This window comes from Meleagris gallopavo, chromosome 4, assembly GCF_000146605.3.
Source record: "Meleagris gallopavo isolate NT-WF06-2002-E0010 breed Aviagen turkey brand Nicholas breeding stock chromosome 4, Turkey_5.1, whole genome shotgun sequence".
NCBI lineage: Eukaryota > Metazoa > Chordata > Aves > Galliformes > Phasianidae > Meleagris > Meleagris gallopavo.
The window spans coordinates 55,595,743-55,623,506 of record NC_015014.2 but is presented as its reverse complement, the minus strand read 5'-3'; the positions used below and the strand labels follow the sequence as shown (position 1 = coordinate 55,623,506).

The 27,764-nt window shown below is 37.2% G+C and overlaps 1 protein-coding gene across 3 annotated transcripts in view; it reads right to left on the bottom strand.

Moving 5' to 3' along the window:
- Positions 1-27,764, bottom strand: part of LCORL (ligand dependent nuclear receptor corepressor like) — a 59,268-nt gene that overhangs the window by 18,474 nt on the left and 13,030 nt on the right. The window contains exons 1-5 of one of the 3 annotated variants that reach the window (XM_010710356.3): positions 25,265-25,361; positions 19,001-19,066; positions 12,192-12,271; positions 11,823-11,952; positions 6,428-6,682 (exon numbers count right to left, since the gene is read on the bottom strand). In XM_010710356.3, coding sequence (XP_010708658.1) covers positions 6,428-6,682; positions 11,823-11,952; positions 12,192-12,239 — 433 coding nt within the window. In that variant the 5' untranslated portion in view covers positions 12,240-12,271; positions 19,001-19,066; positions 25,265-25,361. Of the gene's footprint in view, positions 1-6,427; positions 6,683-11,822; positions 11,953-12,191; positions 12,272-19,000; positions 19,067-25,264; positions 25,362-27,764 lie in introns of those variants that run through there. The other 2 variants (XM_031553177.1, XM_031553176.1) reach the window with 2 other exon arrangements.

The window sequence follows — 27,764 nt, the reverse complement described above, 5'->3', positions numbered from 1 at the left end:
TCATCGAGACCAACTCCCCTGCCAAAGCAGGTTCCCTACACCAGGTCGCACAGGTAGGCGTCCAGGCGAGACTTGAATATCTCCAGAGAAGGAGACTCCACAACCTCCCTGGGCAGCCTGTTCCAGTGCTCCGTCACCCTCACCGTGAAGAAGTTCTTACGCACATTCGTGTCAAACTTCCTGTGCTGCAGCTTATGTCCGTTTCCCTCGTCCTGTCTCCACGCACCACTGAAAAGAGACTGGCCTCACCACCATGGCCGCCACACCTCAGGTATTTATAAACCTGGATCAGGTCCCCTCTCAATCGTCTTTTTCTCAAGGCTAAACAGACCCAGTTCACTTAGCCTCTCTTCATAGGTTAATCATTAGATCACTATCACCTGACTACTAAGAACAAAAGAACACCAGGTATAGATTAAAATCAAAACAAACAGCAAAATGAAAACACGCTCTGAAATACACAGCTGGAAAAAAACAAATTAACCCATAACTGAAATAGAATGATTTGCTAAGGACTTTGGAATATCAAGATAACCAACCTGAATGGCTCTGTCTAATCAACGTACAAAGAAATTGAAGCTAACAAGATTCTTAGAGAAAAAGTCAAAGGCTCTGGAAAGATTCCATGACAAAATCTGAACAGATCATATCATTTTTATCTCCTGTTTTCCTAAGTGCCTCTGACAACAAAAGCCCTCAGTAAGCTGTAAAAATCACTAAAAGGAGCACAGTACTGAAAATATACTGCTATGGCAAGAAAATTAGATACATTTTGGGCCTCTAAAAGGTAAGCAGACTGAAGAATCATTTTAGGTTCAAGATAGCTGAATATCCAACACAGAAAATGCAAGTATTAAATATGTGTATTGCACTTCCCTGAAGACTATGTTCTATCACAGAATCACTATCATAGAATCACTCAGGTTGGAAAAGACCTTAAAGATCATCGAAAGGCGATCACCAGCAAGAAGAGCAAAAGAGAAATGTGAGAGATTTGATATTTGCACAAAAGAGCAGGGAAAGTCATCACTGACTGGGTTCAGCAAGATTATTTTCTCAGCTTAACAAAATTTTTCATGTGATGTGATGTTCACACATACTCTAATAATTTTATGCACATTATCTCCTGCATGGCAAACAGGAATTTGTTTGAAAAGCAGTGCCCCTTGAGAATATGCTTCTTCCCTGGTACATTACTGAAAACACAAAGAATGAAGCAGATGCAACTCATCCTTCCGCAATCGCATTAATATGGGGCCCAAAATCACACAGTTTTCTAGTATTGAAGAACACAACCATATTGTACAGGTGAACAGTGAACCTTGAAAACCTAAATTACTTGCAAGGTAGGAATAGTACCTTTTAAACCAAAACAGCATTTTCTATTATTTTTTCAAATCACTCAAACCAGATGATTTAGACAAGAATTCTAGACAGGAAGAAAATGACATCAGGACCAGAAAAAACTATATAAGGTGATTCAAATTAGATCTACAGAATTACTTCCACTCGTTAGCTAAAAACATGACAATTACCAAGACAGTACTCATTAACAATTATGAAACATTAGATAATAAAGACAAACTGCTACAAGTTTTTCAGGTCTGCTCCTCTTGGTATTCCAATGAAATTCTTTATGCTTTTTATCAGATTTTTTTATCAGATGATTTTGAACTTCAAAGAAATGGCTTTAGCACTGCCTTGTTGACTTCTCAGCACCACATCATCAGGTACAAAAATACCAAGGTATGCTAAGCTTCTTCAAAACAAACAGGAGAACAATAACTTGAGTCTCCTCCAAACTAGCAAGGTTAGAGAACCAGAAAGAATAGGCCTTTATAGGAACCCTTGAATTCCTACCATAAAATTTCAGCACTCATTTTAGCAAATATCTAATTTTCTGGGTTTCAAGAAATCTCTTACAAATTATCTATCTAAAGTCAGATGATCTACTCTACTCAGTCCTCTAACTCTAGATGTATCAGAAACTTCTACTCCTAGCACAGGAGAACGCATCAGCCTGGCCACCACCTGTACTGCATACCTCTCTTACTGTCCCAGCAACTGCCAGACCTCAGAAATCTCTCTTCCTGACTACTATCTTCATAATCTGGCCTCGGATCTGTTTGCTGGGAAGCTGCATTTTTTTGCGTTTTTTTGAACCCACTAACACTGTCCATCTCTAAAACCTTTTGTCGCACCAGTTCCAGATGTTTACAATTAACTGTGCAAATGAAGCTCCTTATCCGTTGGGTTTTTTTTCTCCTTCTAATAAGCTTCAGAAAACTATTTGTAAGAGCTCAAACAACTTTTATTAACTATTAATTTATTATTATATTATTACATTTATTATTTATTAATTTTTGTTAACTACCACCTTGACTAGCCCATTTTTGCTGACCTGATATGCAATTTTATAAAGTAAAACACTGGCAAATGGAAAGTGTATGACTATATATGGTGTGTATATGGCAAAGTGGTGGTGGCAGTGGGGCTGAGCTGCAGGGGTAACCACTGTGAGATCAGGGGCAAGCCCCACTGCAGTCAGTCATAGCTAATTCCATTCAGCTCCAACAATTCACTCAGGGCAAAGTTGAACCCAACCTAGCTGGTGGCTCCCTGTGGCAAAACAAATTTAAGAAAGAACAAAAAACATAGGACAAAAAAGAAAGAGGGAACTAAAATGATGAGAAACAGTAAAGGGAACCCCAAGTGGAGAGAAAAAATGAGGAAAGAGGAACCACAGGTAGAAACACCTATGTACTGATTATGAATCCCATCCCCCCACTTTTTTTGAATGCGTAACATCAAAAGCGGTAAAGGGATAGGCTTGTACAAGAATTAGAAGTGAAAGTTAGCAAGGGAAAAGATTGAGAAAAGATATCCATTTTAATGTACTTGTTTTGTTTTCTGGTACCTGAATCAGCAATTAAATTACTGCCTACTATTATAAATATTTGATTTCCCCTAAGACAAGTTTTAGATTTGTCCATGATGGTAAAACAATTCTTACTCCAACTCTTTTTTCCTGTTCTTATTCTTCCCCCTATGCTGCTGAAGAAAAAGCAAATGAACAAATGATCGGAAGTATAACTGCTACCACTACTGACAGCCAAAGAAGAAATGGAATTCTGAACCCTGCCCCTAGATTCACCTTTTCATACAAAATTATTACACTTTGTTTCTCGAATACATTTTTCAGTTTACACAGTTTACTTTTTTGAACCGTACTATGCATATGTTCAAAAAGCATAGTATTTTTCCCAATATATATTATGAGAACAGTGTATTAAAATAATAAAGATAACACCATCATCTTTCTTTTTTAAGTGTTTGGAATTGTTTCAGTATGATTCAATGTAGCAATCAAGAAGCCAGTCTCTTAAATGTATTTTCAGAGAGATGCCACAAACTTAGCTGTTGCACTCCCCTTTGGACTGTAGAGGATCTGTTGCTGAAGTAGCTGGGCCGGGGATGAGGTATCACCTGGCACTGTCTCACAGAGGCCATCCCTAAAGCCCTCTCATTATGAAAAGTGCCACATAAACCCAGTACACAGAGGTTCTGGCAACAAGCAGTGCTGGAAGTGACAAACCTGAATATTATGAGAGTTCTTCAGAGACAGGCTGCAGATACCCAAGGAAGGTAAGAAACTTTGAGGTCAAGGTAGATTCTGCCCCTGAGGACACCTGGATTACCTTTTCTCAGCACTGAACACTTGGACCTATTCAGTACAAGCAAATGCTTCTTGTGATCTGGAAAATAAAGCCTAAAATTTCCTCTCGAATCAAATAATCATTTTCATAATAAAGGAAAAAGACCTGCATTTGTTCTAAGATCTGCAATTTTAAAGAATGCCTAATTGAAAAAAAATCAACCTGAAGTCTTTATGTTTATTCCCTGCTATTCCCTGCTTCACAAGAGAGACAGAATTCAAATTGAAAAGATTTCAACTTTTCAGCATTTTTTTTAATCTTTTTTTTTTTTTTGAGAAATGTAGAGTTTTGAACTTCCTACCCTGATACTGTCATTTCGTTTGGAAATTACAATAAGCAAATAATAAGAGTACCAAGATCATCAAATACTTCTAGAAAGGGAACAAATAACGGTACTGTATTTATGAGTGTACTGACTGAAGAAAGAGTTTTATGTTATTTGCTAACTTTTTTTAATAACTGAATTAAAAGATGAAAGCTTTAATCAATTTCATAACGCTACCCAAAGAGCAGTATTATATGAGAGCTGCTCTGGAAGTAATGACTTCTGTTTCATTATGTTAGCTCACCATGTCAGAGGTGCATGGTGGTGGTATGGCTATGTAGAAGTTGAGTGTTCCTTCCAATAGTCCACTAAATCTTGTTGCTGTGCAACAGATGGCAGCAGAAAGGCAGTCTGACAAAATATCTGACACAGAAGTGTGTATGAAGCAAAGGTGTATAACTGAATTCATCTGTGTGGAAAAAAGTGGCACCCGTTGACATCCATCAATGCTTGCTGAACGTTGATGGAGCCTGAACAGTGGATGTGAGCGCAGTGAGGTGGTGGGTGGTGCGTTTCAGCAGTGGTGACAATGGGTCACCTCCACTGGTGCAAATTTTTATGAACGTGCCATGAAGGTTCTTGTTCATCATTAGTAAAAATGCACAGCTAACAGTGGTGACCATGTTGATAAATAGTGTTTTAGTAGCTGAGAATGTGCTCTATCAGATATTGTCATTGTGCTCTTTGTATCTGTTGTAGTTTGCACGCGAATAAATAGGCGGCATTACTTTCAGGGCATCCACCGTATTAGTTCTTAGAACTAAATCACTGTACGGTGCCACAGAAAAGCTGGTCCAAGTTGATGATACAAATGCCAGCAGGATTTGGGCAGTACCTCAAGTTTCAAAATTCTCTTCTGTAAGCATGTAACATTTCTGTACCTTTAAGCTGTCTTCAGTAAAAGAACAATACATGAGAAGGAGGTAGAATAATTTATAGATGCTTACAACAGCTAACTGAAATAACTGTTCAGCAGCCACTGCATCTAGAACATAGTAAAAACACGCAGGTTGCCTTTTTCCATCTTGATCTTTTTTTGCTTGTCTTTCTGTCACCACTACAGTGGGAAGTTAAGAGTCCTAAAATTATATGCTTATAGAAAAATGAAAGTGCAATACAACTTCCCTGGTAGATTAGATGGCTCAAAACATTTTCCTTCTAGTTTTGTTTTGATATTTCCTTTTCTTTCAATAGCTCTAAACTTCATAGCAAGATTAACATCTATAAAGTTCTCCAAACACGTTGTCTGCCAAGCAGCTATTTATTTCAGCCTCAGATGTTTTGCTTGAAGATACATAATTCTAAACACTCTGAAGACACATTTTCTCAGAATTCATCTGCACAAGGTAAATTTTGTCCAAATCCAAGCATGAGCTAGCCTCTGCTTACCACACAGAATAAATGCAAGAATTTTGCAATTTCTTAAAGGTTCTACAGTCAAAGAGAAAGGATGCTTAAATTTCATCTAGAATAGGCATGTTCAGCAAGGCAGGTCTGTGTCAAAATCTTTCATTTTTTTAAACGATATACCATCTAATTGAAGACTGTATACACATATAAAATCTTAATTCTACAATTCTATCTTTGTTTAACTTGCAGTATGTTACATGACCCATGGGTTCACTTTCCTCTGTGGTCTGCAGTATAATTGGATTAACATGGATCCTTGTATTTGTCAGAGACTAGCTGACTTTGCCAGTGTTCTCAGTTGCACGTGACAGTCACAGTCCCTCCTGAAAACTGCTGCTACTCCAAATCAAGTTCAAAGTCCAAAGCATTCCTGTGATTTTATTATCCATTTTGGATGACAATATTCCTCAAGGCAAGAGAAGATATTGTTTCCTATTTGTAAATGATAATGAGCAGCCTTATTTTTCTTGCTTTACTCTCAACAAAGTTGTACTGATCTGTAGGTATTAGGTGTTAAGTACAGAAAATTCCTCTTTCCATCATTCTGACCTGTCTGTACTTAATCAGTGTCCAAGGATTAAATGGTCAGAATGAACTCTGTTCTCTAAAATTCTAGCATATTCTCTCTTTCCTCAGAAAATTCTTCAACAAAATCTTAAGCTACTATTACCTGCGATAGCCACAAGTGAGATGACTAAATGCTCTAAAGCTGAGAAATCCCCATGCCACATTTAAAGGCACACACTACAAAACTAGGATATTTACCACCAAATACATAGTATGAAAAAATGCTTTTAAACAGCTTTTTATTTAATCAATTAAAATAATTTCTTTTTTCTTATGGACTCACTGCTATTCTGGAAAGTGAAAACATTATTTGGTACTTTTTTAAAAAACTTTTTATTTTTGAAGTAGAAAGATATAATAAGGTAGTAAATGACATAAAAATACAGATAAACAGATAAGAGATATTTACCTTGCTGAGTATTCTGTTCTTGAGTTCGATTCACAGTGAGGTCTAGAGGGCTATCCTGCTCTTCCTGAAGGGAGTTTTCCGTTTGGTTCATTTGGATACTTTTACATATCAGACTCGGTTCAAATGATGAACCATTTCTGTTCTCTTGAATTTTGCTACTTTTTGAAATGTACTCAATTGCAAACTGGCGGATCATTTTTTTCATTAATTCCTGAGCAACTAGGGGAATGTTAGGATCACAGTTCTGAGGAAGATCTAGGAGAGAAAAGAACAACAACACAAGCAATAGATGTATTAAGAAAAATGAAAATACTTTCCTTGAAAAGAATATTTCACATAAGCACAATGAATACGTGCAAGGATTTCAAATGCACAATTAAGATGCCTAGCAAATTCTTCTTACAAGTATTCCTTATTGGTCACTTGGATGAGCATGTCTGGCAGGCATCAGTAATACAGTATGATTATAATGAGAAGCTACTTTCAAAAAACAACTAAAAATACATATATATTTTAAAAATGCAATTCTACAAATTAGTTTTTATATCACACAGAAGTTTGCAGAAGTTGATCATAAAGAGTTGTTTCATGTGTATAATAGATGACATCCACATTGTAGATTCAAGGTTTCAATGCCAAAACTGATACGAAGCAACTTGAAAGGTCTCTCATAAATGGTAATATTACAAGCAGTTGAATTTTAAAATAATCTTCCTTTGTCATTTTCCAAGTGCTAACAATTAAATCATTTGAGAGAAAAAAACATTTTTTCCTGTTCTAAATCATATATAAACTGTGTACAAATGCATTCATATAATAACAGTCCCACAGAAAAAAACAACAAAAAACAGTGCTTCAGGTTTATTCTAAACACCAGGAAAGCGTTGCAAAGCTGCAAAACATTACAAATACATGTATTTGGTCTGCTGACACAGACGACTGTTCTAAGATGACTCCTGCCAATGCCTTTTGGTCTGCTTTTGCAAGGTAAGTTGGAGCTTCTCTATTTTCAAAGACTGAGTATATGCTAGACAATTCATTTTCAAGAGACCAAATGCAAGGTATGAATTACAAAAATCTGCTTTTGATTGAAGGCCTATCTTCTGACACTCCTTCAACCGAAACTCTAGCAAAATTTATAAAACTTAATAGGAGTTTCTGGAAATTCTGAAGAATGCTAAAGAATACGTACAAGAAATCTTTCCCAGTCATATAACACTCAGACACAGGTGTGCTTCATTTATTGGTATTTTCTGATTCCTGCATAATGAATCTACAAAATGTTCAAGTAGCATTTGGTCTTCATAAGAATTAATTATTATCTAGGAACAGAAGTATCTGCCTAAAGCCGTAATTCCACTGTCAAGTGGAGAAAATTACTGATCAACAACTTAGCTTAAAAGAAACACAAACAACCAAAAAGTATGAAAAAAAGCAGGTAAAAACCTGTAATTTTAAGTTCAGTGTCAAAGCTTCACTACACTTCACTATACTTTGCTACAATCTTTAACTAATAATATAATATTTGAAAAGGCAATTTATTGTGTTTCGGGAGAAGTACTAGACCTCTGAGCTTAAGCCTCACTAGCAAATGTTTCTTAATTATTATCAGCAGATGGCACCAGATATACTTTGTAGGAACAAAAAGTTTTATTTTAAGACATTTTTATCAGGAGTCACAATTATAGCTACTTTTAAGTTTTAAATCGATATGTCTATATCTACTAATAAGACATAGGGGAATGGCTTTAAATTAAAAGATGCGAAATTTGGGTTAGATGCTAGGAAGAAATTCTTTACTCAGAGGATCATGATGCACTGGAACAGGATGTTCAGGATAGTTGTGGATGCCCCATCCTTAAAGGCATTCAAGACCAGGTTGGACGGGGTCCTGTGCATCCGGGATCTAGGGGGTGGGCGTGTGGAGGGGTTGGAGGCAAATGATCTCTAAGGTCCCTTCTAAGCTAAGCCATTCTATGATTCTACATCTGCTTAAGCTTCTATTTTTCAGACAGAAGGCTTATACCACAAGGCAGCTACAATTATTCCACTGATTGCATGTGCGCATACAAATACCCAGCAGAAGAGTTTCTAAGAAGCTGGACTAAAAGGTAGCTCTGATATCCCACTAGTTTCTCTCAGAACTTTGTAGGCCCTCCTAATATAAAATACAGATGTGTCACTGAGTCTTCCCTTATGCTATAGCCTAGTAATTTCTGTTTTTGATTTTGTCAAGATTCTAGCCAGAATACAAGTGAAGGCAGTAGTAAAGATGATATGCAATTATGACTAACTGTAATGATTTATTTTGATTGAAAGCCCACATTTAGGATTAAAGCTTCCTCAGTTAGTGTACCTTAAATAACTTGTAGCTACTCAAATCTGTATTCTACAGCACTTTGCCTATCAGTATTATCTGTACACACTGCAGCTCTCCCTCTTTGACAAAAACGAATGACCCCACATTAACTGCCAAACTGTCCCAGCAACATCCTTGTTTCCACATATAAACTTGCCCAACTCACTGTAAAATCACCAGCAGGTTAAAAACAATACAGCCATTTATTTTTTACTACATCTCATAATTAGTTTAGTCAGCTTGACTGATCAACAAAAAGAAGGACAAAAAAAATGATGTATTTTCACGCAACTTAAAGCTGGCAGCAAATGACTTGGACAGGTGTGCTGGAGAAAAAAACTGTCTGCATGGCCAGGCTCAGAAAGCAGTAGTGATAAAGTTAAATCTAGTTGGTAGCCAGTCATTAGCGGTGCTCCCCAGAGAACAATACTGGGACTGTCCCTGGGCAATATCTTTACTGATGATTTGGATGAGGGGATTGAGCACACCCTCAGTTTTCAGATGACATCAAGCTGGGGGGAAGTATTGACCTGTCTGAGGGTAGGAAGGTCCTACAGAGGGATCTGAATAGGCTGGATTGATGCTGAGGCCCATAGTATGAGCTTTAGTAAGATCAGAAGTGGGGTCCTGCACTTCGGTCACAACCACCTCAAGTAATGCTACAGACTTGTGGCAGAGCAGCTGGCAAGCTGCACAGAAGAAAAGGATCTGGGGATGTTAGTCCACAGCCAGCTGAACATGAGCCAGCACTGTGCCCAGGAGGCCAAGAAGACCAAAAGTACTCTAGCTCGTGTAAGAAAAAACATAGTTGGCCAGACTAAGAATGCAATCATCCTTCTGTACCATCTCTGGTGAGGCTGTAACTCCAGTACTGTCTTCAGTTTTGGGCTACTTTCTACAGGAAAGACATTGACACCCCGGAGCGCATCCAGAGAAGGGCAACAAAGCTAGTGAGAGGTCTGGAGCACAGGTCTTATGAGAAGCAGCTGAGGGAACTGGGATTGTTTACACTGGAGAAGAAAAGGCTTAAGGAAGACTTTACTGTCTACAGGTACCTGGAAGTAGGCTGTAGTGAAGTGGGGGTTGGTTTTTTCTCCCAGATTAACTAGAGATAGGATAAGAGGTAACAGCCTTACGTTGTCCAGGGCTGATTCAGGTTGGATATTAGGAAAAACTTCATTGGAAAATGATGCCCTGGGAAGTGATAGAGTCACTACATCTGGAGGTTTTCAAGAAAAGGGTATGTGTGGCACTTAGGGACACGGGTTTAATAAGTGGGGTAGTGATGGGTTGGCATTTGGACAAGATGATTTTGGAGGTCTTCCCTAATCTTAAATACAACCAGTCCTAGAAACATTAAGTGAAAAGTTTATCCTGCTTACAACACCCAATGGACAAAGAACAATGATATACTTAGGAAGAAAGCATCTGGTTTTCAGATATATCGCTTAGTGGTATGGTGCATGAGCAGTAGGTAGCTGATGGCCCTTGGTTTGTTTAGACCAGAGAAGAGGAAATTGAGGGGAAGCCTCATGTTAGCCTACAACTTCCTCATGAGGGGAGTGGAGGGACAGGCCCTGACCTCCTCTCTGGCAACAGCAACAGGATCCAGCACGGAGCTGTGCCATGGAAATGTCAAGTTGGGTATGACAGAAGGTGAATTCAACTGCTGGGAACTGAAACAGTCTGCAGGGCAGGGACACAGTGCCAAGCCTATCGGAATTCTAGAAGTGTTTGGACAATGAAACACAGTTTGGTTTAGGTGTGGTCCAGTGTGGATCTGGTAGCTGAATTCCATGATTTCTGTGGGTCCCTTCCAACTTAGGATATTCTATGATTCTATGAATCAGTACGCAAAACATAAAGCAAGTAATGCTAGAAAACACTGTACATCAAGAGATCAAGAAAAGTCATGAGGAAGTAGAAATTTAAAGAAATACCTGCCAAGGGAGATGCCATATAAACTGGTCCCTCGATTAGATTATAATAAAAGTTCCAGAAATACGGAGGTGATAATATTTTATTTCAAATAGAAAATAACCAATTTTAAGAAAAGCCAAGGAACAAAGATGGACTCAAAATGCTGCTGCACTCCATCCAAATTTCTTTTAATTCATAAGCAAATCATAGGCTGAACAGGTCTGCCCTGTACAGAAGAAGATTATACCCATCCCAGGTTCAAAGGCATAGTAATCTTCTCCTGGTACAGGAAAGTAAAGGGCATAAAATTAACTACTTCCCCTCACTCCCCTCCCCCCAGTCTGTGCATAAAGAGCCATTGACTTGCTGTACTTCTTTGATAAAGCAAGGGAGGGCTGTAATACTCACCTATTTTGGCATTCAAGTACACTTACTAGACCCCCAATAAAACCATGTAAAACAAATGATGAGTGAACCTGCAGTCACACTCATTACACAGAAGCTTCAGGAAGAAAATGAGTATTTTTGCTTCTCTCAGTAGTGACTAGCTTACTAGAACGTAATCTACATGAACCAGCTTTTAGTCACTCATACGCTTGCCAACTGCCAAAGAATGAGAGCAGACAAAGAAAGAAAGAGCTTCTAAATATTGTTTCAGCATTAAGTTTCAAACACAAACTTGAATGCATTGAAAGCTGCAACTCTGAGAAGTATGAATACCCCAAATACTATTTCGTAATTTGTAAGACACATTCTCTCGCTTAAAAGAGAGTTTTCCTGTTGTGAAGCAAAAGCAATTTAGTGCTTAAGAATTCCAGAGAACAGCAGAGTTGGCATAGAAAGAAATAATTAGCTCACAGGGAAGAAAGATAATGAACACAGATCCAGGAGAAAAAAAGATACGGCAACAAGACTAAAAACAATGGCAAGTTAGAAGAGAAGTAGTGCTTGATTTGCTGATATTGAATTAAGTAAAGACTGGAGAAAAATAAAGAACAAAGAGAAATAGTGCTCAGTACATTAATAGAAGTACTTTAGAATCAAAGTCAAACGTAAATTATTCAATTTTTCCAGATTCAAGTTATCTCTTAATAGAAAAAGACATGCTTTCATTACCTTTCTTTCGAAAGAGTGCATTTAGATAGTTTTCTGCTTGGCATTCAATCTTATCAGTGTTGGACTGGCCCTGAGATGAAAGTTCCTCTGTAGGCGTTGACTGTGAAGAACCGATAACTGATGCACGATCCTAGAAGGCATATGAAAATTATAAAGTCTTTCAGAAGTTGGTTTGTTGATAGTACAACATATAATTAAACTACTGAGCTATGAAATAACAAACCACTAAAAATAATTTTACTTCCACTCATAGCTAAACTATCTTGAGTCAAAATGCATTATTAACGTATTTGCAAAATTCAGTTCTCTGATTCCTATTCTTATACTGAAAATTAGGTGGGGAGTCATGCTAAATATGTTCATACTTACACTGACTGTTTCTTTGTGTAAATTACAAAAGGAACATTTCTCATCCATAGACCAGTCAGTTAGCTCTTCTGGCTCACAGTCTTAAAAGAAGGAAAAAAAGCTAGATGTTTTATACATGTAAAAGTGGATTCAGAGAACAAGATACACATCTAACAATTCTGTTAACTAAGTTTCATCGTAACCTAGTACACATCTATTGGTAAAATGCAGTTAATATCACTTAGTTCTTTGGTATTTTTGAAGTCTAGCCTAGCTTATATAGCCCATTCAAATCACATTTCTTAAAATGAAAAGTACATAAGTTGCTCTGAAAGTAATTCCTCCTATTTATTCGCGTGCAAACTACAACAGATACAAAGAGCACAATGACAATATCTGATAGAGCACATTCTCAGCTACTAAAACACTATTTATCAACATGGTCACCACTGTTAGCTGTGCATTTTTACTAATGATGAACAAGAACCTTCATGGCACGTTCATAAAAATTTGCACCAGTGGAGGTGACCCATTGTCACCACTGCTGAAACGCACCACCCACCACCTCACTGCGCTCACATCCACTGTTCAGGCTCCATCAACGTTCAGCAAGCATTGATGGATGTCAACGGGTGCCACTTTTTTTCCACACAGATGAATTCAGTTATACACCTTTGCTTCATACATACTTCTGTGTCAGATATTATTTTGTCAGACTGCCTTTCTGCTGCCATCTGTTGCACAGCAACAAGATTTAGTGGACTATTGGAAGGAACACTCAACTTCTACATAGCCATACCACCACCATGCACCTCTGACATGGTGAGCCAACATAATGAAACAGAAGTCATTACTTTCAGAGCACCCTTCATAAATTCATATGCTTCAGTTGTACTACAGTTATCCTAGGTATCTGAGTACAGTAAATTAAGCTCTGAATCTCAGTCATTATTTTTAATGAAAGTCTGTAAACCTTTATCAAACTAAGCTAGAAATTAGGATAGATCCTTCACCATTTGAGAAACATGTATTGTATTGAAAGGTATTTTATCCTGTGTCACCACTACAAATAAATCAAAACCCTACACTCATTTGAAATTATTTATTCTGATGCAAACATAAATAACATATCTTAAGTTATCAGAAGGGCTACACTACTACTGAGCAAACACAGACTTAAACAGATCAGAATGGAAATGCATCATCTACTTTCTTTAATCGTGTTACTAAGCTCCGTTTCAAGTTAGCTTTCCACCACATATTTTTTTCTTCACAAATCACCAATCACTGATGATTTTCTAAAATTGACTGCTCTGAATGTCTTCCAATTTCTTGTTTAAATTTAATCATAGCAACTTCTTCCAGTTTGCATTTGTGGCAACACTGTTCTTACATCTAAACAATTATCACTCTTGAGTATCTGGTATCTTGACATACTTACAGATAATAGCATCACCCCCTCCCCCCTTACACTTCATTTTGCTAGGCTAATTTAGTCCACTTGGTCTTCTCTCATGGTACTCAGCCTTATTTTCTCTGCATTGTTGCTACTTGGTCTACTGTTTCCTGAACACAGGTGACCACCTGTTCTCAAGATAATGCTTTCCCTTTACATTTACAACAGCCTTTCCTACAGCAGCCTGGTTGTGCATAAATCTTTATCATAGCTACATCACTTTGAAAAGTGAATATTAATTTAACTAGAACAACAAGGTCTTCCACCATGCCAGTCATTTCCACTTTATGTGCTTAAAGCTTAAAAATACTGCTTGTTTTCTTTATGAACTACTTTCTTTATATTGTGGTGGATTGACCCAGGCTGGCTGCCAGAACTCCTAACCCATCACTCTCATTTCCCCTCGTCAGCAGGTTGGAGGGGAAAAACAAGATGAAAAAATTCCTGGATAAAGATTAAAAAAACCTCACGGGTCAAGACTAATGCAGGAAGATCACTTACCAAGTACTGTCACAGGCACAAGACTCAACTTGGAGAAAGTAAATTTAATTTATTGCCATTCAAAACAGATATCCATAATGAAAAAAAAAGGCAAAACCAAACACCTTTCCCCACCATCTTTACAGTCAGTCCTTCATTTCTGACTCTTATCTCCTCCCCAACTCCAAAAGTGTAAGGAACATATGGATCTTGAAGCCCCCATCCGTTCATAAGAATTCTCTGCTCCTTCTTCCTCCTCCCACTTTCCCCATTTTCAGCACGCAATCCCTTCCACAGGCTACAGGCCTTCATCAGCTCTTCCAGTGAGGATTGTTCTTAATGGCTGCAGTTCAAGAAGTGCTCTAGTGTGGGGCTTTAGCACAGGGCACAGTCCTTCAAAATAAGACTACTCCAGCAGGGGGTTCAGCACGGGCCACATTCTCTTCCAGAAAAACTGTTCCTGGGTGGGCTCTTCAAGGGCTGTAGTTCCTTTCAGGGCACATCCATCTGCTGTGGCGTAAGGTCTTCCTTGGAGTGGTTCTCCAAGTGCTCCAGGTTATCTCTCCAGGTGGTACCCTCCAAAGGCTACTGCAGGGGAATCTCTGCCCCAGTACCTGGAGCACCTCCTCTCTCTCTCTCTCTCCTTCTCTGACATTGGTGTCTCAAGAACGTTTCTCATGTTCCTTCTCCCTGCCCACATTCCTTTCTCATGAATGCTGTGCAGTTTTGTTGGCGGTGGTTTTATTTTTGTTTTCTTCTATTAACTCTCCCAAATACCTTATCACAGAGGCACCACCAGAAATAAAATTAACCCAAAAGAAAATGAGGGTCCTATGTTGAATGTGAACATAATTAGCTTAAAAATAAAAATTCTGAGGTAATACTTTAAACTTCATTCTCAAATACCAATGTAAAGCAAAATCCTGCATTAAAAATCTGCTGGTTTGCATCTCTGGAAGTACATAGCAATTTTGACGTGTTGGAGAATTGATCATTAAAAAAAAAGACAGGATTTTCCTGACTGTACAGTAAGAAGAACATTAATCTCAACACTCCTGACTGGTAGAGCTATTCATTCAGCATGTCTGCATATAAAAAACTAATGCACAGTACACTTTCATTAACAAATGCATGTTTTCATAGTTCTCCCTAAAACTACAATAGGATTACTTATGAATATTGAGATTGTGAGTGTAACTCCAAGACAGATTTTATACTTATCAGAGAGATTCTTTGGACTGGAAATTTTCAAGTTCCACTGTTAAAAGTCTAATTGGAGAGCAATCCCTATGCGTCAGCAAACAAGCAAGACCTGAGAAGCATCAGCTCTGCATGACACTAAATTTACTCAAAAAAGACTATCTCATGTTAATGCAGTGTATCAGGAATCCACTGAGCTAAAGAAAGAGAGAATAAGAACTCAAATATATAGGTAATGGATCAATTCTAAACTTCTCTAATAGAAGTATTTTGAAATTGAGTAAACGATGAGAACAATTGTAACTTTTAAAAAGAATGGTTAAAAACCACAGTACTGATGAAAAGAGAAAGGCTAAAGGCTCTGTCAGGGATTTCTCAAACACTCAAGCCATATTTTAGAAAAAAACAACATGAGAAATAAAGGGAAGAAAGAGGCTCTTTGCAGTAACAAAATTATTTCAAACTGTCCTCCTAGACATCTTCCCTTCAGAGCTTCATCTGATTGCAGTTTTCAGCAGTGGCACAGCTGATATATCAAATATCTGGCTCAGTAAAAAAACAACCACCAACTAGTCATATTTTCCTTTACATGTAGGCTGTTGTTAATGACACATCAGTAACAGACCTTGGCTCAGGGCAACTGATTTCATGTATCACAAATGCCTTTTGAAAGATACCCTCAAAAATGTCTTACTCCTCACCTCAGACCAGTGCTTTTCCAAGAGGAAAAAAGGCAAACATAGGCAACTGCTGTGGTGTTTGTTAATACATCAAATGCCAGGCACATGACTGTCTCAGGTCATCATGAGAGAAAGCACACTGATGTCAGTACTAGTTTTTAACTACAGATAGACAACCATACTCTTAGAAAGATCAGAGGCACCGATAGCCTCTTGGCTACATACAACTTTGGGGGAGAGAATGAGGTTGATCTTGAATCTAATTAGCAGAACATGGGTATAAGCAAACAATTAGGAAGACCTAATACCAAGATACAAACTGGACAGCTCTGCAACTAGAAGATGGGCTATTAAAGCAGTCAAGAGGGCAAAAAAAGAAAAAGGTGACGAATAATGAAGGTGAATGATAGTTATTCATGCAAATACAAGTCCTACACATATATAATGTGAAAGAATTTTAGGATAATGAAGAAAATCTTTCCCTCTTCAGGTAGCTATCTGTTATCATGAGTGGTTACTTAATTAGCCTGGATGCTTAGTAAAATAATTTCTAAGGTTTACAAGGTATTTTCCTTGAAAAGTAAGAAAAATAAACCAGTAAAACTAAAATCTACATCCGAAGTTGTCATTGTAATTTATTTACTTTTCCCTCAAGCAGCTTTGAGTACAATAATTGAATCTGGAGATCAAATACTGTTTCAAGATGGAGCTAAGGAGAAGTTATATAAACTAACACACTCACATTACACTTGATGCATATTACTATTTGTTACAAAAATACATAAAAAATAACAACGTAAGAGAAAAAACCTCTTAGCTGCAATATTTCAGCAGATCCTCACATATTTTCAGGTCACTAAGATATTTGATTTCTTGAGCTTCATTCAAAGAAACATACACTCCTGGTAGTGAGGCATAATGCTGCATATACATAGTACTGGTACAGTGCTTATGACAAACAAAAAAGACAACTTGTAGGACATAGTGACTTTGGAATGTTGCTAAGAGCCTAAAAATGTGCATTCTGTTCTTTATACCAACCATATTTTTAAACTAAGGCAAATCTAGTTTGTCTCAGTTTCTTTATCTGTAAAATGGAAAAACTGCACTTGAATAATAAAAGGGGAAGATCTATTGTCAATCTTACACAAAAATGCTGCATTAGACTTTACAACACAATTCCGATGACAATTTAGAAACAGACCTGCATCCTATAAGGTCAATGTCTACCATATTTATGGAGCACAGCAATCTCTTTCAGCGTGTTATAGCATCTATATGTATAAACAAACGAATAAAAAGGAATAAGGTAAGGAGGGCACCCTATCATTAACCATGTCTTCTGCAGTTGCTTCAGAACTGAAAACAGCTTTACAGGTGTGTCAGACTTACAGGAAAAAGCTTTAACTGCCCCCCAAAAAAAACAAAAAAACAAACAAACAAAAAAACCCCAACAAAACAAACGGAAATATCACTGACAAATGATGGGGGCTGGAGAACGGAGAATAACTTTCAAAAGATTACACTTTAGATAAACATGAACTTTATCTGCAGGACAAAAAAAAACTAGTAAGTCAAAGATCCTCTGTAAACAAAGGACACCACAGATCACCTTAAGTAGAAGGTCACAAGAAATCTTCAACAACATGAGGTAAATAAGTATTTCTCATAAGAAGTGAAGCAACAGACATGAAGCAACTTCAAAGCAGTAACGTAACACTTTACAGTTGACTGTTGGGGTCTTTTAGTTGTAACACTTATGTTCTGGTCAGTCATTTGATGCTTTGTCTTATGCAAAACCCCAAGAATACCCCGAACTTTCTTTCAAACTGTAAACCCTTTAACGCAAGAAAATAAAGCTTTAATAACTGATCAACATGAAGCCTAACACATAACAACCCATTAGAATTAGAACCAGATAAAAAAAAAAATTGTACACTACGATTAACATTACCCTCTTCACTTTCCAGAGTAATGTGCTTGTTTTTAACACAGTAGATGGAAGTACTAATCCAGAAAATAAGCTTTAGCCCCATTCTACGCATTTAAGTGTTTTTCAGAGTCTGACTAGTGGCATGCCTAACTTTATAAGTGACAGAAAATTATTCTTAAAATAGCAGTGAAATAATATTTTAAAGTTCTCCCCCTTCCTTGAAAATAGTGTTAGGCATATGATACAGGCCAAGGAACTTATGCAATACAAAGACGACAAGACCACAGCCACGTTAAAGCAGTTGTTCCAAACCTGCTCTAAGCAAATATACACAGTATATGACACTCCACCTCACGTGCTACCAGCATATAAATTATAAGCTTCATAAATTACATTATCAAATAATAAAACTGTGAGGAAATTAAATTGAACATTTTGAAATGAAAATTCTTTATAACAAGAAAGCTTTTTTTAAAACCATGAAAATTATTTCAACAATACATTTATTTCAAAATTTCAAAGCAATTCTGTGCTAGATTCTCATCCTTGGCTTTTGTTAAAAACTGATAAATACTTAGCTAAACACCTAGGTGTTATTAACACTCCAACAACATCAAACTCACATGTAATAAGGATAGATATTGCACAAGAAGAGTGGGAAAATATATATATATATTTTTACATAAAAGATTAAAATTTGAGTAATAGAAAAAGCAAGCTAGCTTTTTCATAATCTTCCCTTTTCCAGTTAATGTCAAGCTGCTCTAAAAGCTGTCCAGAGAATGAAACCAGAGATGAAATATTCCAGAACAGTAAAACTCTCATGAGAGCTACTCAGGAAAGCTTTACTAATCCAAAATCTCACTGCATATCATGACCCAAGTACTTTCAAATTGGGTTTTGCCTCTGCACAGTACTGACATGAATGTGAAGAAAAATACATTAGAAAGAAAAACAATTGGAGATTTCCTTTTTTTTTTTAACAACAACAACAAAAAAAGAAATACATATTTTAGAGTACTTCTACCTAAAAGAAAAACTTGCAAATAAAGATCATTGAACTAAAAGTTGACCCATTTACCTTCAAATAAACTGAGGTCTCTTCGTAGCCTTGGTCCATAAAGCCCTTCTAAAATACTTTCAAAACCTGGAAATAAATATTTAGAACAGTGAATTAAAGGTTTATTTTAAAAGGAAAGCAAATTTGAGAAAACTAACATCAAATATTCTCAAATCATGAGAGCAATTTCAAAAATTGTTACATTTATCATATAAGTATTCCTGCTGCTAAAGAACCGTTCAACAGAATTAGAAGATAAACACAAGACAAGGCAACTGCCATCTGCACACAGTCAGCCTATTAAGCCATGCCCCAACAACCTCATTAGACTTAAAATAACTGCCACAGAATCTTAAAGGTGGGAAGATTAACCTCATAGCTCTACACCAGTGAAGCCTTTCTTACACTGTGAATTAGAAATTGGAAGAAGAGAGCAAGAAGAGATAGGACTGCAAAAATTAGAAACATCTTGCTGAGACTCATTATCACATTATCTCACAAAGAAAGTATTCCTAAAAATGTATTTAAAAACTTCTGCTTCTGATGTTACAGAAGTTCTCTGTAGTCTTAAGTATCTGTACAAAAACCTTTTAAAATTGAGGATTAGATAAATCCAATTATTTTCCAGATTGACCAGCTATTCTGTTCTAGGTACTTCGTAAAATCACATCCTGCAGCAGTGGAGAAGAGCAAATCAACTGGGAAACAAAAAAAGCCATCCCACACACAACAGAAGAGGACAACTGATGAAATATGGTGAGAATTGTATCTCATTATCAACATAATTCAATATGTAAACAGTTTTCAAGTGCCTCCTCTTCTCCTATAGACGTCTATATGATAAGCCTATTTTCAGCTAAGAGGATAATTCAAAGCAGCATTTGAAGGTTCAGGTTCTCCATACTTGGGACCTGGCGGCTGCCCATATCAAAGATGGAGCTACATTCTAGCACTTTACAAGAGTACTTTATCATCCTACTACAGAAAAGATATCCTTGAGAAAAAACTGCATATCAGCAGAGAACACTTTTATTATTTATAAGTCTGCTCAACATTTGTGATGCCCTCTGTCACAAGCGATATTTACATTGCTTTAGACTGTATGCATGTTGGTATGAGGAGGGATAAGTATCCACCGCACCTTAAGTAGTGTTAAATAATATATTAAAATTCTAACATAAATGAGAGAAGTTAGCTTAACACACAGGAGCTGCTCAGTCTGAAAGGTCACAATTGCATTAAAACGTACCTTTCAGATTTTGCTTAACTCCATGTTTTTATACATGAATTATATATTAAGTTCAACTGAATGCAATTATACTTTCAATAATTCCATGATTTGAGACATAAGTGTTTACTTCTATCTTAGGTTTCTACTCTTTTTGCAATAAATACGTTTCTCAATTTTTTTTCTTTTTATTAATATAGTTCACAAAAATTAGAAAGCAAAAATCCAAGGCCCAAATGAACACTGAAATTTTAGTAAAATATTGTCCACTGAATCTGTGATTCAATACAATACAAATTCAAATCATACTAGGGCTTGGAGAACATGCTTTACAAGGAGCAACTGAAGGAACTGGGGCTGTTTATAGTCTCCTGTACTGAGGACTCCCCAGTCTGGATGCAGTACTCCAGGTGAATTCTCACCAGCACAGAGCAGACGGGCAGGATCATCTCCCTTGTCCTGCTGGCCACGTTTCTTTCAATGCAGCCCAGGATACAGTTGACTTTCTGGGCTGCAAGGGCACACTGCTGACACATGTCCAGCTTGCCATCCACCAGTACCCCAGGTCCTTTTTGCAGGGCTGTGCTCTGCCATTTCATCTCCCATCTTGTACTGACAGTGGGGGTTGCCACAATGCGAGACTTTGTGGCTTTGCTGAATCTCACCAGGTTCTCCCAAGCCCTGCTATTTAAGCTTGCCTAGGTCATTCTGGATAGCATCCCATCTCTCAGCTGTTTAAGCAAACCACACAGATTGATATCATCCACAAACTTCACAACATAGTCTTTTCCTAGGCCTTATTCCTAAATTCTCCCAGAAAAGATATATTCCACTCCTACTTCAGGCAGTTCTCAGCTGCTTTTCAGAAGGATTTAAGGGAGTTCCTCTCCCAGTCTGTATACATATCTGGGACTGTCTTTACTAAAACTCAACACATGGCCTTGTTGGACCTCATTAGGTTGACATAGGCTCATTTCTTGAGCTTGTTCATGTTCCTATTTATGAAAGTTTCAATTTAGCCTAAACAGAAAAAAAAAAAAATTTTGGTTTCTCATACAGCTGCTACTGAATATCTGCCACGACCATTTTATAAAGTGTAACCATTTGATATCGCAATTTACAATAAAACTTTCATTGGAAGTGAAAGCAGCTACTTTAGCAGTCTTCAAAAGCTGAAGGGCATGCAGACACCAGTCAGAGATGCACTTTGCTTACATAGCTACCACATCTCACCAAATAATAAAAAATAAACAAAAAGCTGTTCCATATTCATTTTACAGGTATTTTTGCAAGCATCTCTTGGTGGCTGGTTGCTTTCCTAACTTCAAACTGCCTTATGCAACTCGTACTAATTTATCATAGATACTATTTGACTCCTAACTGAAGAGAAGCACAGATCTTTATTATTTTGCACTGCTTAATTACATCAATTAATTCCATCTACCTCTTAACCAATTTGTTACTTGACATCTTGTATCTTCATCTAAAAAGAGTATCAGTTCTATTCACCATTTGACAACTTTTATGATCCAAGTCAGGTCACCTCAACAGTTTTCATAAGCAGAAGTTTATGATACTGCCGGTCTTTTCATGGAAGCATTTACATAGTTTACTTTCCTAAACAAAGCTGTCAACTTCCTCTTCAAGCAGTTTCCCCCCACCCTGCTTATGATCACCCTCTACCAAATCTGCTGCATTTCTGCTAGGATAAGGACTTCCAGGACAAAGCTTGCTTAAACTGTGAGTTGAAGCAACAGAAAGAGGTGCTGAAAAGGCCCTGAGCTGAGGAACAGGGAGGAACAAACTCTGCTAGTTTGGCATCTAAGCCCAATCCATGTGTCCACAACCAACACCACTAAAAGGAAGCAGTAGCTGGTAGTGGTTGCAGACCTCTTTGTAAGTGGGATAAAGACTTCCACACACCATACAGACGTGCCATCTCTAAAGGCCTGCTGCTTGCCCAGAGCCCAGACCTAAGGATGTTACTGAAAGATTTTACAGTTCACTGACTACTGCAATATCACCTACTGCTCATCTACACAACCACCCATGGTAGCGTCAAGGGAGACCTTCAGATCATAGATAACTGCAGGGGTCCTGGTACAATAGTGAAGGACATTGGAGCCCAGGTGTTGACCAAGGCTAAAGGCTTTGAAAAGAGAAACATCCAGCAAATAAACACAACCACCTTGCTGCAGGCAGGACGTCAGACTTCATGACGGTAAGATTGTCTCTGAGAAAGAAAGCGCTTGAGAGAGGACTCATTTGGTAAAGTAAATCATCACTGCCAACAGGCTTGCCTGATAAGGAGGGCTTCCAGGAAGCAGAAGAATGGCAGAGAGGGTAAAGGCACCAAATAACACGAAGTGCCAGAAGCAGAGACACCATAAGTAGCATCTCACAACTGAGACTGGAAGCATGTTTTCAACAAATGCATTTGAATGACTCAGTCTAAGCATCAGGAGAACATCCAAGAAGATTACATGTGATAAAATGAAGCTGACATTTGAGCACTGTTTTCAAACACACTACTTGGCAGGTCTGAAGTTGGAAAGATAATTACTACACAGCTGGGAAAGAACAGCAGTATGTGCACAGGATACATTACTATATTAAAATGTTTCTGATAGGTTTGGTATTTTCCACATCAAATTCATTTCTGGATTACCGTAGTCTTGCTTATTATCATATTAACTCCAGCATTTTGATCTTTTATTTTCAAGACAGATCCCATTTTATAACAGCAGATTTTTCCATTCATCCTTTTCATCCTTGACACTCATTCCCAAGTTGTTTTTTTTTTTTTCCTTTTTTCTTTCCATTTTTATGTTCCTGCTTTGGCAGTATTTCAATTCTATGTCTTCAGCTGCAAGGGTGGTTTTTTGGGGTGGTGATAGTGATGAAGTAACTTTGAGACATTTGAACAACAACAGATTAAGTTGTGTAAAAAATTTCTGCCTTTTTCCTTGCTCTTCTACTTTATGCTAGCAGACATTAATACTAAACCTTGACAAAGAGTCTCACAAGGCCTAGGCAAACTACAGTTCATGCAAGGGTTTATTGAAGTGTTTGTCTACAGTCATTTTTAACAGTCACCAGTAACCCAAGTAACTAGCTACACCACTGTAGCCAAAGAGGAGGAAAGGGAGCAGTAAAGGAAACATCTATAATCCAAGTTACACCCACATAGATTATTTTACATTAAGTTACCAGAAAAACCCTTCCTTGATATTTGTTCCCCTCCCCACTATCCCCCAACCTCCCGTCTGCCGCAGCTTTTTCAAGTTTAGGAAAATCTAAGTAAATGAACTGATAAAAAGCCTTCAGTGAAAATATTTCTAAATACATTCACTTTTGATATCCTTTTCCACCCAAGGGCTATTTAACTCTCATCTCTGGATACATAATAGTAATCATAGATGAACATCAATTTCTTAGAAAAAAAATCAAACTGAAGTGAGTCATGTTGAACGGTTTTGCTCATCTGATTCATATGTACTGCTCCATTTTTCATCTTAATGTTTTAGAGTTACCTATTAGAAGACGTAATGTTGTTTTCTAACCATGCATTCAGGCATTTAGAAAATGCTGGGTGCACTTAAATTCTGCCTATTCCCTTCTTCTTCAACACATTCTCATTTAGGTACAGAATGGGCAAGATTGCTGCACACTGATTTGAAGGACAGGAGCATTCATGCATGTTTTCATTTACTACAATGAAACAAGACTTTTAGCTTAAAGCACTACAGCCTCTGGAGACACCACAGGATCTCAAGTTTCTTTAAAACACACTTTTATTAACTTGGCTTGCAATATACAATTCTATTTGCTTTGCTATCTTCACAACTTTGATGCATCTAAAAACCCAACTTCCACCCTCCTCCACTTTGTGGCTTACAATACTAGGAATCACATCTGAATTATGGTTTTACTAAAATCCAAATCCCTACTTTATTTACCTTCTTAATTAAAATAAATAAATCAGACCTCACCTCTCTTACAGTTTAAGAAGAAATATGTTGTTAAATAACATGCTTCAGACAAGGAATATTGTTGTAGATAACTGAGTTCTTTTATTTAATATTCTAAAGTAACCAAAGGAAAATGTAAAGGAAAAACAAATGCACTTTCTACGCAGCATGGGGTTTAGTACATTAATGCTGCTTTTAAAAGAAAAATATGTTAAGATTAATTCAAAACATTTTAACTGCTAGGGGACTGAAAATGAACAAATGGTCTTTAAAGTGTAATTGGGAAAATCCAAAGAATAGGATTACATTTAATGAGATTGCACAAAGTGTACGATATCACCAGACAGCATTAAAAAGAAACTTCCTTCTCTTTTTTTTTTTTTGTTGTTAGTGTTCTGTATGTAATAGCAGTATTATTTCACCTGTATGTTAAACTGACTTGATTACGACTAAGAAGTTGTACAACACATCCCGTGTTTTGAGAAGGTGTTTCTCTGTCTATGATGACCGCACGAGGAGTCTCAGAAACCAGAATCACACTGGGAAGAAATTATGGACAAGTAAGGATCAAAAGACAGGCCCTGCGTGCTCCAGTCTATTGTGTGACCCAATAACCTCCTGAACTGCTTAGCCTCCTTTCTCCCACACACTTTTATTTCAATAGCAGTAACTCCGTGGTTTGTACAGTACCGTGCCATACAGTTCATGCAAAAACTTTCACTAGTCAATACTGATGCTACCATCAATTCTTCCTCTGTAGAGAAATATTTCTGCAATTGAAAACATGAAGCTTGGTTTTTCTACTATCAGATCCGTGCTCAACATTTTTCCCTTTGCAATTTGTTTCTTTGCTTAGCTGTAAGTGATCCCTTCTGGTTATTAATACATTAGCTACAGCATCAAATTGCAGTTATCTTGCCCCCCTGTACAGTTTCACAACTGTGTAGAATTCAGAGGTGTATCTGAATGATGTTTTGTGGTTTGCATTAATAACATATCTTGGATTTAATCAAGTTTAATCAGAGGCAGAATCTGCATCCTTAGTCTTGTCAGGAATTAGAATTTTCATTTGCTTTTGAAAAGTACCTTAGGCAGACAGAACACCAACTTCCTCAGTCTCTGAATGACTCATTCCTGGTTCTCTACAAGTTTTATCTTCAATACCTAAAAATACAGGTGCAAGAATAGAAATAAATATTGTTTTGGCTTATTTAAAGACAAAGAAGTCATCTGCCTTTCTTACAAGTTATCTTTTTGATAAGCAAGGGGCTTAGAGCTCATATTCACTCATCTTTTTATTTCTAGTCACATAAAGTTATAGCTTCCTAAGCAAATGCCTGCATTTCACAGGTGCTGCTTGTACTTCACGTTCCAACATATCTGATAATGCACTGTTGCATCAGATATGCATTATGGTCTCTCAGAAAAATGGTTACCTAATTAAGTCTGGATTTTTTTGGTACGCTTGTCTCCAAATAAAGGAATAGTCATCTGTTTCTAAATGTCAGAAAAAATAATCTAATTGCATGAAAAACTTAAATTCCTTAAAAATGTGTGCTCCTTAATCACCCATCACCAAGTTCCTTTTATACATCAGAACATCTGATTGATTCAAAAAGCATTTCGAGTTTTTTGTAGCACTAATTTAAGTTTTTGAAAAGCATCAAGTAGTAATAGAGAAAGATTAATAACATCTAGTTATCTTTACCCCATTAGGATACCAGCAGCAGTTCTTTTACAACTTGTTACAAAGAGAGTATTCTATAGAGTTATTTTCATATTTCAATAAGAGCAAGAAGGAATTTAAGGGAGTAACTTAAATTTGACATTAACATCTGTCAGTTTCTCCCCTCTTCTAGAGGTCATCAGCTGCTCCCACCCTCCCAAGCTACAGATAGGTTCATTTATTTACTCTTCACATATAGACATTACTTTAAAAAAAAAAAATTCTGTTGTAACAAGAATTTGGAAAGAATCTACTAGGTTATAAAACCATTGAGGTTTCAAATTAAAAAAGAAAAAACACCACCATTTTTGCTATTTATACAAATTGTAAGGAAAAAAATAATGGAACTAGGCTGCTGGCAAAATACCCCAGATCCAAATCATGACTACAGAAGCAAAAACGAGTAATTTTTAAAATTGAAAGATGTTATTCCTCCACCCCTCCACGCACCCTTTGAAAGGTCGCCTATCTAGTAAACTCACTATTTGACAAAATGCTGGCCACATTCTCAGGTGAAAAGCAGTCCCATTTTCTTTTGGAAACATTCTCAGGAGATATTAAGGACAGATTTCACAAAGGCACAGTAGGATGGAAGGAGAATATTGTGTCCAGATCAAACCCAGTTTTTACTTACTGTACTCAAAAGTGCTTACAAAATAGAAAGTTTTGAAATATTTAAGTTCACTTTCTTTACTATATGGATTCAGATCCCTGAGCAAACAGGAACCAACATACCAGAGATTCCAATGTGAAAGGGAGGAAATCCTCTATTTAGACTCCAATACAAATTCTGAACCAAAGCTAAAAAGATATTTGTCTAGTGAAAAATCTTGACTCAAAAAATTAATGTAGTTGAGAAGAGTGCTGCTGTTAGAGAAAAGAAATCAGGTGAACCATACACTGCACACACTCGTCAGTGAGACGTGAAACATAAGTATAGAATAGCTTCAGTTCTAACAAGCTGCTCTTCAGTTCAGCTAGAAATCCTTGCTTTTGAGTTCCTACAGAGAACTTTCTAAAGGTGATGGTGCAGTTTCCAAGAAGAACACACACACCCGAGGAGCCAGTTAAGTCATTAAGCAGTTCATCAGAATGCAAAGAGGGAGCAAAATTGCAGTGCAAGAGGCAGCCATGGACAATACCTCAGGAGCAAAACAAAGAGCGGAAATGTTCCCCGCCCCCCACCCCAATTGTTCAACAGTTTTAAATAAAAGTATGGCAGCCAATAGAAAATAAATGAAATCAGATTTGCAGTTTAAGCAAAGATAAAAATTAACACCAACTTTGAGACCAGGTCTAGTTTTCAAGTATTTATTCAAAACTATTAAAAAAAAAAATGAGGTTCAATGAAAAATGAAGCACCCCAATCCTCCAAAGTATGTAATTCTTCTATAACAATGTGTCACTGTAGATCTGTATAGAGGCCACGACACCTTTTAGTGCAGCTTTTAGATACTGTCAAAATTAAAGTGATATTTAATCTCTGAAGCAGCAACAAGATATTTTCAGCATTATTTTTAATTTGAAAAGTATAGGGGCAACGCTTTGGAAATGACTGAGCTGGTCTATGGGTATGAGGAAAGAAAATTGCTTCTTAAGGGTACTACAGTTTCATTTGTTTACATTAAACAGGGGGGATACCCCCACCCTAGAGGTATTCAAGGCCAGGCTGGATGGGGCTTCGAGCAACCTGGTCTAGAGGGAGGTGTCCCTGCTAGAAGCAGGGGGGTTGGAACTAGATGGTTTTAAAGGATCCTTCCAACCCAAATCATTCTATGATTTTATGATAATTTAAGGTGGTTACAAGTCTGTAGCTTGTATATTTAGAGAAGAAAACTAAGACCAAATATATCACTGTAA